We start from the raw sequence: 14810 nt of genomic DNA, 5'->3' as shown, positions 1-14810 counted from the left end.
CTAGAATACTGTGTTCAGATCTGGAGGCCATATCTTCAGATGGATATTAATACATTAGAGACTGTACAAAGAAGGGCAACTAAAATGGTGCATGGCCTACATCACAAAACATACCCAGAAAGACTAAAAATTCTTATAGTTTTGATGTAGAGAAGGGAAAGGAGGGACATGATAGAAACTTTCAAATACATCAAGGGTATTAACACGATGATATGCACTGAAACTGGAGGGAAGTAGGTTCAGTGAAAGTTTGAGGAAAAATTACTTCACAGAAAGGGTAGTGGACAAGTGGAATAGCCTCCCAATCAGAGGAGGTAGAGGCTAAGACTGTAGAGCAATTTAAATATGCATAGGCTGACATAAGGATATCCTTACAAAGAAATAAAGAATCAAATAAGATTTGAAGTAAAAATATGGTAAAAAAGGGGCAGACTAGATGGGCCAAGTGGTTCTTATCTGTCTTCAAATTCTATGTTTCTAGGTTTACCTGGCACAATGTGTATAAGAGGGACTACGTGGTGCAATGTGTATAAAGGGCTCTACCTGGCACAATGTTTATAAGAGACTACCTGGCGTAACATGTATACAGGGCTCTACCTGGCGCAGTGTGTATAAGGGGCTCTACCTGGCGCAATGTGTATAAGGGGTTCTACTTGGCGCAACGTGCATAAGGGGATTTACCTGGCGCAACGTCGATAAGGAGTTCTACCTTGTGCAATGTGCATAAGGGGCTCAACCTGGCATAACATGTGTAAGGGGCTCTGCCTGGTGCAATATTCATAAGCGGTTCTGCCTGGCGTAACGTGTATGAGAGGCTCTACCTGGCATAATATGTATAAGGGGCTGTACCTGGCATGTATTAACGACCTAACAGAAGGTCTAGAGAGCATGGTGTCAATTTTTGCAGATGATACCAAATTGTGTAAAGTTATAAATGCGGAAGGGGATGCTGAGTCGCTTCAGAACGACTTAGTTAAATTAGAAGCTTGGCCAGCGAAATGGAGTATGCGCTTCAATACAGACAAGTGTAAGGTAATGCACTGTGGTAACAAGAACAAAAATAACACCTACCTACTAAATGGGGTAAAATTAGGGGATTCTGTACTGGAAAAGGACTTAGGTGTCCTCATAGATAGCAAACTAAGCAGTAGTACCCAAAGTAGGACTGCAGCAAAGAAGGCTAATAAGATATTAGCATGCATAAAACAGGGAATTGATGCTAGGGACGAGAGTATTATACTCCCGTTATATAAATCACTTGTGAGGCCACACCTTGAATACTGTGTACAATTCTGGGCACCATACTACAAAAAGGATATCCTGGAGCTAGAAAAGGTTCAGAGGCGGGCGACCAAACTAATTAAGGGTATGGAGATGCTGGAATACGAGGAAAGGCTTGCAAGACTAGGCATGTTTACACTGGAAAAGAGGAAATTAAGAGGGGATCAACATCTACAAATATGTAAGGGGACAATATACAGATCTTGCGCAGGACCTGTTTTTGGTTAGATCAACACAGAGAACTCGTGGACACTCGCTCAGGTTAGAGGAGAGGAGATTCCACACAATACTGCGTAAAGGCTTTTTTACGGTAAGGACGATACGTGTTTGGAATTCCCTGCCTGAGGGAGTTGTAATCGCCGACTCAGTCAACACCTTTAAGAATGGGTTAGATAAATTCCTAATGGATAAGGATATCCAGGGTTACGGGGCATAGTCACGCACTATGGTTATTATAAAAAAGAAGGGTAAAACGTAACGGCAGTCATCAACATCAGTCAAAATTTTATACAAAATAATCCTTCATAGTAGACCACAAATAGGTTGAACTCGATGGACAATTTACTTTTTTCAACCTTAGATACTATGTTACTATGTACTACAGGTTGAGTATCCAATATTCAAATATTCCGAAATACGGAATATTCCGAAATACGGACTTTTCTGAGTGAGATAGTGAAACCTTTGATTTTTGATGGCTCAATGTACACAAACTTTGTTTAATACACAAAGTTATTATAAATATTGTATTAAATGACCTTCAGGCTGTGTGTATAAGGTGTATATGAAACATAAATGAATTGTGTGAATGTACACACACTTTGTTTAATGCAAAAAGTTATACAAAATAGTGGCTAAAATGACCTTCAGGCTGTGTATATAAGGTGTATATGTAACTTAAATGCATCCTGTGCTTAGACTTGGGTCCCATCACCATGATATCTCATTATGGTATGCAATTATTCCAAAATACGGAAAAATCCGATATCCAAAATACCTCTGGTCCCAAGCATTTTGGATAAGGGTACTCAACCTGTACTATGTAGTGTGAAGTGACCGACGGACACTACTGTGCAGTGTAATATGAATTGATACTATTCTGTGGCCATGCCATTATATTTTTGATGCACGCTGAATAGCGCACTGTCCCTGTTTTGTATGGGTGGGGGGGACGCCAAAGGAAACGTTAGCCCTGGGCACCACAATGGCTAGAACCGGCCCTGCGAACACCCTGCATTTTTCCTTTTTCTTTAAAATAAATTATATAAACATACATAATTGTATTTGTAAATGTAGATAACTGCCAAGAAATATAGCACGGCATGTTGGAGGGTCTTCCATTCCTTTACTATCTACTTGATAGACATCTACGTGCAGACTATTACAGAATTGTTTGTTTGCCATTGTAGCAGTGTGGCCAAGATTTTATCTTCAAAGATACAAACGTGTATATCTATCTATTGATCTAGAAATGTTGAAAACCAGAGTTGTTTCAGTTATGATAGAAGTAGTTTGGCTTACTGTAGTAAAAATATCATTATTCCAACTAGAGAACAAAGTAGTTAAGGCTATTAATTTATGCAAATGACATTTTTATGCTCCACATAAACATGGATTATGTAAAGAACAACTTGAAATGACTTACCAAATTCATTCATCAGGGCTCTAGCTTTTGATACAAATGGTCCCACTTCACTTGGATGCATTTTTGCCCTTTCCTTCAAATCGGCTCCTATATATAAGACACATTTAATATTAATACGAAATCTTACATCAAACACTTGGTAATCGTATGTTTGCTATAGTATGGATACCAATATTATTTTGAATTTCTTGAAAAAGAGTTACAACAGCTAATGAGTGAAAAGATGGAAAATGTAGAAGCACTGTAGGCAAACTGTAGAAACGCAATTATAGAACCTCAAATTACAATCATAGAATAGAATGTTACCTCAAGGATCTATCCAAAAGGAGGACCAAATAGTCAGCAAGTGTGAGGACAAGTGGGGGTGTTGCCCATGGCAGCCAATCTCATTCTAGTTATCATTTATTTAGTACATTTTATAAAATGATAAAAAGCGATTGGTTGACATAGGCGATACCTACACTTGTCCTCTTAAGAAGATTTGATAAATCTACCCCTATGAATTATAGGTAGATGTTTTATAACAGCATACTGTTGTCTTCTTCTACAAATGTGTGTATGTTTATGCCCCTATTATAACATTTAAAATACCTTGAGGAGGATTACACATAAATGCTATCGGGCCAATGCAATTACTGGGACTCCATAAAGCTATATTGTATACCGATATAGAGAGACGCTTACACACGTAACACCCCCTGTAGCAGTGACGCATACACACGTAACACCCCCTGTAGCAGTGATGCTTACACAAGTAACACCCCCTGTAGCAGTGACGCTTACACAAGTAACACCCCCTGTAGCAGTGACGCTTACACACGTAACACCCCCTGTAGCAGTGACGCTTACACAAGTAACACCCCCTGTAGCAGTGACGCTTACACACGTAACACCCCCTGTAGCAGTGACGCTTACACAAGTAACACCCCCTGTAGCAGTGACGCTTACACAAGTAACACCCCCTGTAGCAGTGACGCTTACACACGTAACACCCCCTGTAGCAGTGACGCTTACACAAGTAACACCCCCTGTAGCAGTGACGCTTACACACGTAACACCCCCTGTATTAATGATGCTTGTACACGTAACAGCCCCTGTACCAGTGACGCTTACACACGTAACACCCCCTGTAGCAGTGACGCTTACACAAGTAACACCCCCTGTAGCAGTGATGCTTACACAAGTAACACCCCCTGTAGCAGTGACGCTTACACACGTAACACCCCCTGTAGCAGTGACGCTTACACAAGTAACACCCCCTGTAGCAGTGACGCTTACACACGTAACACCCCCTGTATTAATGATGCTTGTACACGTAACAGCCCCTGTACCAGTGACGCTTGCACACGTAACGTCCCCTGTACCAGTGACGGTTATACAAGACACCCCTGTAGCAGTGACGCGTACTCACTTTATGCCGCAGTCACACATACACAGTCGCACATACACACACATACTTATACAGATACTGTATATATACACACACTTTCACTCTCTTTCTAGCCACTTACATAAGGAAGTCTGGCATCTCATCCTCCAGTGTTGCAGACTGCAGCCTGGCCCCATGTAGCTCCGCCCCTTTTCCCATGTAGCTCCGCCCCTTTTGGTCCGCACACTGCACTCTGTGAATCTGTGACAGGAGAGGGGAGAGGAGGCTTCATGTTGCCAGCACTGCTGCCTGTGGCAGGCGCAGCAGCCGGGACATTTGCTCAGCACAGGGATGCTGAGCAGGGAGAGCGCCTCTCCTTCCTGGCGCCTCCCTGCACTGCATACATTGCTGAGCGGTTAGCACCGGGCCTGATCAGCAGGTTAGCAGTAATCAGGACAAAACTATCTAATCATCACTGATGTTATTGAACAGGAATCAATCAACAAGTGTTAAAGTCAACAGCAGCCCAAATTCAAAACATTGTTGAATGGCACATATCAATCAGGTCAATGAATAAATGGCAGATCTGCATATATTTATGACCCTTCCATTAACCACCTTTATCATGGCTTAAACAAATCATGATGCACTTATTTACCAATACTTAAATGCTGAGCTTTAACCTAATGCAGTTACATAGATTAATGCCATATTAATCCAGGGACAAGATAAACAGTGATTCCACTGACACATTTCGCCTCAGTATAAGTAGACTTTTTAAAGCTAATTCTTTCTCTGCGACTCAATCTTAAATAGTATAGATAGGGAAACTACTCTTAGGCTATGATTCAGATGTTTCCGAGGTATCTGCAGTTGAGCGATTATTTGCTACTGTGCATGCGGAAGTCTAGGAAACTCTTAGGGTGTGTACACACGGTGAGATAAATCTGTGAGATTTTGACTATATAGTCAAAATCTTATGAAAAGTTAGTGCATATCTCAAGGTGTTAGGCAGCTTGCGATACAGATTCGATCCCGATGCGCGCTCCCGTGGGGTCGGTATCGTAAGGCTAGATAGACTGTGCAGGCAAGTCAAACTTGACTATCTAGTGTACAATCTAGTACAAAGTATAGTCAAAATTGGTACTTAGTCAAAATCGTACATAGACAAAATCTCAAGCACAGATAGTCAAAATCTGTACAATCTGTGCTATCTGGGCTCTGGGGGAGTTCAAGGGAAATCGTATAGTCAAAATCGAACATAGCAGGGATCTCACAGTGTGTACACACCCTTACAGCGCACAAGCCCACCAAGGTGTGCTATGGCGTACGTATTTGCTTACATCGCAAGTATCTGAGATGGCTTCTGTGTTCCATGGGCAGTCCAGGGTGGAGACTGGAGACCTAAAGTCTTTGCAAAAAGAGTAGGTGTCATAGCTGTGTTACATGTATGTTATGGACATGTTTCAGCATGCAGTTGCGATCTCATTCGCCGCACTGCAGCCACAGTGGCAATGAAAGTGACATGGAAGACTGTGCCAGACAGGGTTTGCTCAAGAGTCAATGTTGCGACTGATTGTGTATCGGTTGTGGAGAAATCAGATCCACCAGCTCACTTGAGCAATGCTCAAATATGCAAAGTGGGCGTTGCAGAGTTTGCTAAATCAGTGGCACACTAGTGCACAAGAAGAATGCTGAAAGAGGCGTTTGCATATTTTCATAAATGATCTGTGTGCACCCCTGAATCGGCCCCTTAAACATCACTACTGTATATTAACCAGTTCACAGCTGTTCAACTAAAGCCAGTTCATCAATTCTAAAATTAATTCAGTCTAAATAAAATATAAAACCAACACCATAAACAATCATTTCAATTAACTTTATATTAAAATGTCATATTTAATTTAGCATTATTATGCATTTATGTTTCATATACACCTTATACACACAGCCTGAAGGTCATTTAATACAATATTTATAATAACTTTGTGTATTAAACAAAGTTTGTGTACATTGAGCCATCAAAAAACAAAGGTTTCACTATCTCATGCTCGCTCAAAAAATTCCGTATTTCGGAATATTCCGTACCACTAATCCACATACAGGTGTAGGTGGGTAACATCCAACATTCTACATACTACTGATAAATAAATCATACTCAGTTATAATGTAATTTCTGAAGTCTAGGAAGCACATCCTCATATCTCAATGATACAAGTTACTGACTTTGAGTACTTCAACCTGAGTATAATTACCGCAATTAAAAAATCTATACTTTTAAACTCTATCACGCTTCCAATGGTATTTTCAACAGTTTCCAGCCCTAAAACAATGAGACCCTTGAGATTACAATTAGAAATCTCAAGAAAATGTTTAAACACAATGTGTGTTTGTAGACCCTTAACAATATTTTATCTTAAGCATTCAGAACTGCAATTTAATGATCTAGAAGACTAAGCCCCCTCTCCTCCCCCGTCTCCTCCGCTGCTCTCCCCTTCCCCCGGTGCCAGAGACATCTCCTCACCCCCGGCGCCGCTGACCGCTCCCTCCTCACCCGCAGCGCCACTGACAGCTCCCTCTGCCTTCAGCGCACCCGCAGCGCTGACAGCGGCAGCAGGTCAGGAAACGGGGAACAGCCAAATCCGACAGTCGGATTTGGCCGCTCTTTTAAATAGGGGTTGTCAGGTCCATTCTGACAACTGCATGTCGGAATGGACCCGACTCTTATTGAATATACCCCTTAGTTGAAAAGCCTTTCCCCACGTGCGTGCTAGTTAGCTGGTAATTAGCCTTGGGGTAAACCCTGTGGCTAATTAAATATGCCAATATAAACTACTCAAACAACTAAAGCTTAAGCTGCTTTTTAGTTTGTTTTTAGTAAGAGAGTGGTAGGATGTTCCTTATCCCTGCATGATGCTGACACTGACCTCGTAGTGGTCTTGTGCCTGTTACACTGGCAGGGTCCTACCTACAGTATATTGTCAGTTCCGGTCCCCACAAATTTCTTATGGCAGCCCTGTGCATGATTAATTGATCTATGGAAACAAAAACGTCCTACGTGTTTCTATGATGACCACGAGTTTCACATTTCAGTTGGTTCAGGTTGTTTTAGAACATTGGGAGCTAAAATATATTTTACATTCTTAATATGCTTAAAATCAATAGTGGATTTCACCTTGACCAACTTTCCTAAAATTGCATGCACTTAAAGAATATCATAATTTATTGCCATATTTACATAAAAATAGAGTAGTATTTATTAGAACTGAATTTTCTCCTTATACATTTTCTTTCTTGGGTTTCAAAAACAGCTTCCTATATTGAATATAAACAATGTATTTAGCTTAACTTATTATTGCCTTTCGATCACTTTAAAAATAAAATCCTAATCATCTATATCTATCTATCGATCTAAAAATAGGATTTTAATTACCTAGCGGTAAATCCTTCTCTTGTAGTCCGTAGAGGATACTGGGGTTCCATTTAGTAACATGGGGTATAGACAGGTCCACTAGGTGCCATGGGCACTTTAAGAATTTGATAGTGTGGGCTGGCTCCTCCCTCTATGCCCCTCCTACCAGACTCAGTCAAGGAAACTGTGCCCGAGGAGATGGACATACTTTGAGAGAAGGATATAAAAGATAGTGGTGAGATTCCAAACCAGCACACACAAACCAGAGGAAAGTTATACTAACCCAACATTAAACAGGAACAGCAACTGCTGAGCCAACAATACTTAATCAAGTAATAAGGATATCCAGGGTTATGGTGCGTAAACACGTGATATAGTTACTATAAAAAGAGGAATAAAACACAATGGCTGACATCAGCATCAGACAAAATTTAGACCAAAATAATCCTGCATGGGAAACCACAAATAGGTTGAACTCGATGGACAAATTGTCTTTTTTCAACCTTAGATACTATGTTACTATGTAAGTAACAGTGCAGGAAGAACAAAGCACTGGGCAGGCGCCCAGTATACTCTACAGACTTCGAGAAAAGGATTTACTGGTAGGTAATTAAAATCCTATTTTCTCTTACGTTCTAGAGGATACTGGGTTCCATTTAGTACCATGGGGATGTACCAAAGCTCCCAAACCGGGTGGGAGAGTGCTGAGGTTCCTGCACAACTGACTGACCAAACTGAAGATCCTCAGAGGCTAAAGTGTCGAACTTGCAAAACTTAGCAAACGTGCTCGAAAAAGACCACGTAGCCGCTCGGCAGAGCTGTAAAGCCTAGACACCCCGGGCAGCCAACCAGGAAGAGCCCACCGACCTAGTAGAGTGGACCTCTACAGATTTTGGAACCGGCAAGCCTGCCGTGGAATAAGCATGCTGGATAGTGAGCCTGATCCAGTGTGCAATTGTCTGCTTTGAAGCAGGATACTCAATTTTATTGGGATCATAGAGAACGAACAGCGAGTCGGATTTCCTGTGACAAGCTCTCCTCTTTACGTAAACCTTCAAAGCCCTCAGAACATCCAAAGACCTTGAAGTAGCAGATGTGTCGGTGACAACCGGAACCACAATAGGTTGGTTGATGTGAAACGCAGACACCACTTTAGGAAGAAATTGCTGACGAGTTCTGAGTTCAGCTCTGTCCTCATGGAAAATTAAATAGGGGCTTTTGTGAGACAAAGCCCCCAGCCCCGACACACATTGTGAGACAAAGCCCCCAGCCCCGACACACATCTTGCTGAAGCCAAGGAGAACAGTGTGACGGTCTTTCACGTAAGATATTTTACGTCCACCTCCTGTAACGGTTCAAACCAGTCTGAATGGAGGAACTGCAGCACCAAATGGAGATCCCAAGGTGCCGTGGGAGGCACAAAGGGAGGTTGGATGCGCAAAACACCTTTCAAAAACGTTTGGACTGCAGGGAAAGAAGACAATTGTTTCTGAAAGAAAATGGACAACGCCGAAATCTGGACCTTTATGGAGCCCAGACATAGGCCCACATCCACACCTGCCTGCAGATAAAAGAAGGAAACGTCCCAGGTGAAATTCCACTGCAGAATAATTTCTGGCTCACACCAAGAGATGTATTTCTTCCAAATACGGTGGTAATGTTTAGACGTTACACCCTTAATGGCTTGGATCATAGTCGGGATAACTTTGTTAGAGATCCCTCTTGTGGCTAGAATCAGCCATTCAACTTCCATGCCGTCAAACGTAGCTGCGGTAAGTCCTGATAGATGAACGGGCCCTGTTGCAGAAAATCCTCGCGAAGAGGTAGAGGCCACGGATCTTCAAGGAGCATCTCCAGGCCCTTCTTGGCCAGTCCTGAGCAATGAGTATTGCTTGAACCTTTTCCCTTTTTATTCTTTTTAGAATTCTTGGGATCAGAGGAAGTGGAGGAAACACATACACCATCTGATAGACCCATGGAGTCGTCAAAGCGTCTACCGCCACTGCTTGTGGGTCTCTCCACCTGGAACAATGCCACTTGAGCTACTTATTGAGACAAGAGGCCATCATGTCAATGTGTCAAGCACCTGAACACTTCCAGGTGAAGGCCCCACTCCCCTGGGTGCAGGTCGTGTCTACTGATGAAGTCTGCTTCCCCGTTGTCTACTCCCGGAATTAAGACGGCTGACAACGCCACAGCGTTTTGTTTTTTTCTGCCTAGAGGAGAATTCTTGACACCTCTGACATTGCTGCTCTGCTTTTTGTGCCGTCTTGTCGGTTAATGTATGCCTCTGCCGTCACATTGTCCGACTGGACCTGAATGGCCCGATCTTGTCGAAGATATGAGGCATGTAGAAGGGCGTTGTATATGGCCCTGAGTTAAAGAATGTTGATTGGAAGGATGACTTGACCATATTCCATGAAAATGCACTCCATGGGTGACTGCTCCCCTACCTCTGAGGCTTGCGTCCGTGGTTAACAGGATCCAGTTCTGAATTCCGAACCTCCCCTCGACGAGGTGAGAAGTCTGTAGCCACTACAGAAGGGAGATCCTGGCTTTTGGCAACAGACAGATCTTCTGGCTTTTAACAACAGATGCGATCCAGACCATTTGTCCAACAGATCGAGCTGGAAGGGTCTTGCGTGAAACCTTCCGTATTGAAGCGCCTCGTAAGAGGCCACCATTTTCACCAGAAGGCGAATGCATAGATGCACCGATATTCGGGTTGGCTTAAGGACATCCCGAACCATCGACTGGATTACCAGTGCCTTTTCCAACGGAAGGAACACTTTCTGCAACTCCGTGTCCAGTATCATTTAGAGATGAGCGGGTTCGGTTTCTCTGAATCCGAACCCGCACGAACTTCATGTTTTGTTTCACGGGTCCGAGCGACTCGGATCTTCCCGCCTTGCTCGGTTAACCCGAGCGCGCCCGAACGTCATCATGACGCTGTCGGATTCTCGCGAGGCTCGGATTCTATCGCGAGACTCGGATTCTATATAAGGAGCCGCGCGTCGCCGCCATTTTCACACGTGCATTGAGATTGATAGGGAGAGGACGTGGCTGGCGTCCTCTCCATTTAGATTAGAAGAGAGAGAGAGAGAGATTGACCTGATTTACTGGAGATTAGGAGTACTGTAGAACTGTGTAGAGAGTGCAGAGTTTACTAGTGACTGACCACAGTGACCACCAGACAGTGCAGTTTTATTTAATATATCCGTTCTCTGCCTGAAAAAAACGATACACAGTGACTCAGTCACATACCATATCTGTGTGCACTGCTCAGCCCAGTGTGCTGCATCATCTATGTATATATCTGACTGTGCTCAGCTCACACATCTTATAATTGTGGGGGAGACTGGGGAGCACTGCAGTGCCAGTTATAGGTTATAGCAGGAGCCAGGAGTACATATTATTATTAAAATTAAACAGTGCACACTTTTGCTGCAGGAGTGCCACTGCCAGTGTGACTGACCAGTGACCTGACCACACTGACCACCAGTATAGTTAGTAGTATAGTATACTATATTGTGATTGCCTGAAAAAGTTAAACACTCGTCGTGTGACTTCACTTGTGTGGTGTTTTTTTTTTTATTCTATAAAAAACTCATTCTGCTGACAGACAGTGTCCAGCAGGTCCGTCATTATATAATATATACCTGTCCGGCTGCAGTAGTGATATATATATATTTTTTATATCATTATTTATCATCCAGTCGCAGCAGACACAGTACGGTAGTTCACGGCTGTAGCTACCTCTGTGTCGGCACTCGGCAGTCCGTCCATAATTGTATACCACCTACCCGTGTTTTTTTTTTCTTTCTTCTTTATACATACATACTACTACTACTACATCTCTTTATCAACCAGTCTATATTAGCAGCAGACACAGTACAGTACGGTAGTCCACGGCTGTAGCTACCTCTGTGTCGGCACTGGGCAGTCCGTCCATAATTGTATACCACCTACCCGTGGTTTTTTTTTCTTTCTTCTTTATACATACATACTACTACTACTACATCTCTTTATCAACCAGTCTATATTAGCAGCAGACACAGTACAGTACGGTAGTCCACGGCTGTAGCTACCTCTGTGTCGGCACTGGGCAGTCCGTCCATAATTGTATACCACCTACCCGTGGTTTTTTTTTCTTTCTTCTTTATACATACATACTACTACTACTACATCTCTTTATCAACCAGTCTATATTAGCAGCAGACACAGTACAGTACGGTAGTCCACGGCTGTAGCTACCTCTGTGTCGGCACTCAGCAGTCCATCCATAATTGTATACTAGTATCCATCCATCTCCATTGTTTACCTGAGGTGCCTTTTAGTTGTGCCTATTAAAATATGGAGAACAAAAATGTTGAGGTTCCAAAATTAGGGAAAGATCAAGATCCACTTCCACCTCGTGCTGAAGCTGCTGCCACTAGTCATGGCCGAGACGATGAAATGCCAGCAACGTCGTCTGCCAAGGCCGATGCCCAATGTCATAGTACAGAGCATGTCAAATCCAAAACACCAAATATCAGTAAAAAAAGGACTCCAAAACCTAAAATAAAATTGTCGGAGGAGAAGCGCAAACTTGCCAATATGCCATTTACCACACGGAGTGGCAAGGAACGGCTGAGGCCCTGGCCTATGTTCATGGCTAGTGGTTCAGCTTCACATGAGGATGGAGGCACTCAGCCTCTCGCTAGAAAAATGAAAAGACTCAAGCTGGCAAAAGCAGTAGCACCGCAAAGAACTGTGCGTTCTTCGAAATCCCAAATCCACAAGGAGAGTCCAATTGTGTCGGTTGCGATGCCTGACCTTCCCAACACTGGATGTGAAGAGCATGCGCCTTCCACCATTTGCACGCCCCCTGCAAGTGCTGGAAGGAGCACCCGCAGTCCAGTTCCTGATAGTCAGATTGAAGATGTCAGTGTTGAAGTACACCAGGATGAGGAGGATATGGGTGTTGCTGGCGCTGGGGAGGAAATTGACCAGGAGGATTCTGATGGTGAGGTGGTTTGTTTAAGTCAGGCACCAGGGGAGACACCTGTTGTCCGTGGGAGGAATAGGGCCGTTGACATGCCTGGTGAAAATACCAAAAAAATCAGCTCTTCGGTGTGGAAGTATTTCACCAGAAATGCGGACAACAGGTGTCAAGCCGTGTGTTCCCTTTGTCAAGCTGTAATAAGTAGGGGTAAGGACGTTAACCACCTCGGAACATCCTCCCTTATACGTCACCTGCAGCGCATTCATAATAAGTCAGTGACAAGTTCAAAAACTTGGCCCGACAGCGGAAGCAGTCCACTGACCAGTAAATCCCTTCCTCTTGTAACCAAGCTCACGCAAACCACCCCACCAACTCCCTCAGTGTCAATTTCCTCCTTCCCCAGGAATGCCAATAGTCCTGCAGGCCATGTCACTGGCAATTCTGACGAGTCCTCTCCTGCCTGGGATTCCTCCGATGCATCCTTGCGTGTAACGCCTACTGCTGCTGGCGCTGCTGTTGTTGCTGATGGGAGTCGATGGTCATCCCAGAGGGGAAGTCGTAAGCCCACTTGTACTACTTCCAGTAAGCAATTGACTGTCCAACAGTCCTTTGCGAGGAAGATGAAATATCACAGCAGTCATCCTGTTGCAAAGCGGATAACTGAGTCCTTGACAACTATGTTGGTGTTAGACGTGCGTCCGGTACCCGCCGTTAGTTCACAGGGAACTAGACAATTTATTGAGGCAGTGTGCCCCCGTTACCAAATACCATCTAGGTTCCACTTCTGTAGGCAGGCGATACCGAGAATGTACACGGACGTCAGAAAAAGACTCACCAGTGTCCTAAAAAATGCAGTTGTACCCAATGTCCACTTAACCACGGACATGTGGACAAGTGGAGCAGGGCAGGGTCAGGACTATATGACTGTGACAGCCCACTGGGTAGATGTATGGACTCCCGCCGCAAGAACAGCAGCGGCGGCACCAGTAGCAGCATCTCGCAAACGCCAACTCTTTCCTAGGCAGGCTACGCTTTGTATCACCGCTTTCCAGAATACGCACACAGCTGAAAACCTCTTACGGCAACTGAGGAAGATCATCGCAGAATGGCTTACCCCAATTGGACTCTCCTGTGGATTTGTGGCATCGGACAACGCCAGCAATATTGTGTGTGCATTAAATATGGGCAAATTCCAGCACGTCCCATGTTTTGCACATACCTTGAATTTGGTGGTGCAGAATTTTTTAAAAAACGACAGGGGCGTGCAAGAGATGCTGTCGGTGGCCAGAAGAATTGCGGGACACTTTCGGCGTACAGGCACCACGTACAGAAGACTGGAGCACCACCAAAAACTACTGAACCTGCCCTGCCATCATCTGAAGCAAGAAGTGGTAACGAGGTGGAATTCAACCCTCTATATGCTTCAGAGGTTGGAGGAGCAGCAAAAGGCCATTCAAGCCTATACAATTGAGCACGATATAGGAGGTGGAATGCACCTGTCTCAAGTGCAGTGGAGAATGATTTCAACGTTGTGCAAGGTTCTGATGCCCTTTGAACTTGCCACACGTGAAGTCAGTTCAGACACTGCCAGCCTGAGTCAGGTCATTCCCCTCATCAGGCTTTTGCAGAAGAAGCTGGAGACATTGAAGGAGGAGCTAACACGGAGCGATTCCGCTAGGCATGTGGGACTTGTGGATGGAGCCCTTAATTCGCTTAACAAGGATTCACGGGTGGTCAATCTGTTGAAATCAGAGCACTACATTTTGGCCACCGTGCTCGATCCTAGATTTAAAACCTACCTTGGATCTCTCTTTCCGGCAGACACAAGTCTGCTGGGGTTGAAAGACCTGCTGGTGAGAAAATTGTCAAGTCAAGCGGAACGCGACCTGTCAACATCTCCTCCTTCACATTCTCCCGCAACTGGGGGTGCGAGGAAAAGGCTCAGAATTCCGAGCCCACCCGCTGGCGGTGATGCAGGGCAGTCTGGAGCGACTGCTGATGCTGACATCTGGTCCGGACTGAAGGACCTGACAACGATTACGGACATGTCGTCTACTGTCACTGCATATGATTCTCTCAACATTGAAAGAATGGTGGAGGATTATATGAGTGACCGCAT

The 14810-nt window shown here is 44.1% G+C and overlaps 1 protein-coding gene across 3 annotated transcripts in view; it reads right to left on the bottom strand.

Moving 5' to 3' along the window:
• AUH (AU RNA binding methylglutaconyl-CoA hydratase) overlaps positions 1-14810 on the bottom strand; it is a 625046-nt gene that overhangs the window by 400821 nt on the left and 209415 nt on the right. For 2 of the 3 annotated variants that reach the window (XM_063913677.1, XM_063913675.1), the window contains one exon: positions 2927-3013. The exons of the other annotated variant lie outside the window; for it this stretch is intronic. In XM_063913677.1, the coding sequence (XP_063769747.1) occupies positions 2927-3013 (87 nt within the window). The remainder of the gene's footprint in view (positions 1-2926; positions 3014-14810) is intronic. 3 annotated transcript variants of the gene reach the window in all.

This window comes from Pseudophryne corroboree, chromosome 1, assembly GCF_028390025.1.
Source record: "Pseudophryne corroboree isolate aPseCor3 chromosome 1, aPseCor3.hap2, whole genome shotgun sequence".
Classification (NCBI taxonomy): Eukaryota; Metazoa; Chordata; class Amphibia; order Anura; family Myobatrachidae; genus Pseudophryne; species Pseudophryne corroboree.
Note: the sequence above shows the minus strand (reverse complement) of the source record. Positions and strands in the feature narration are given on the sequence as shown.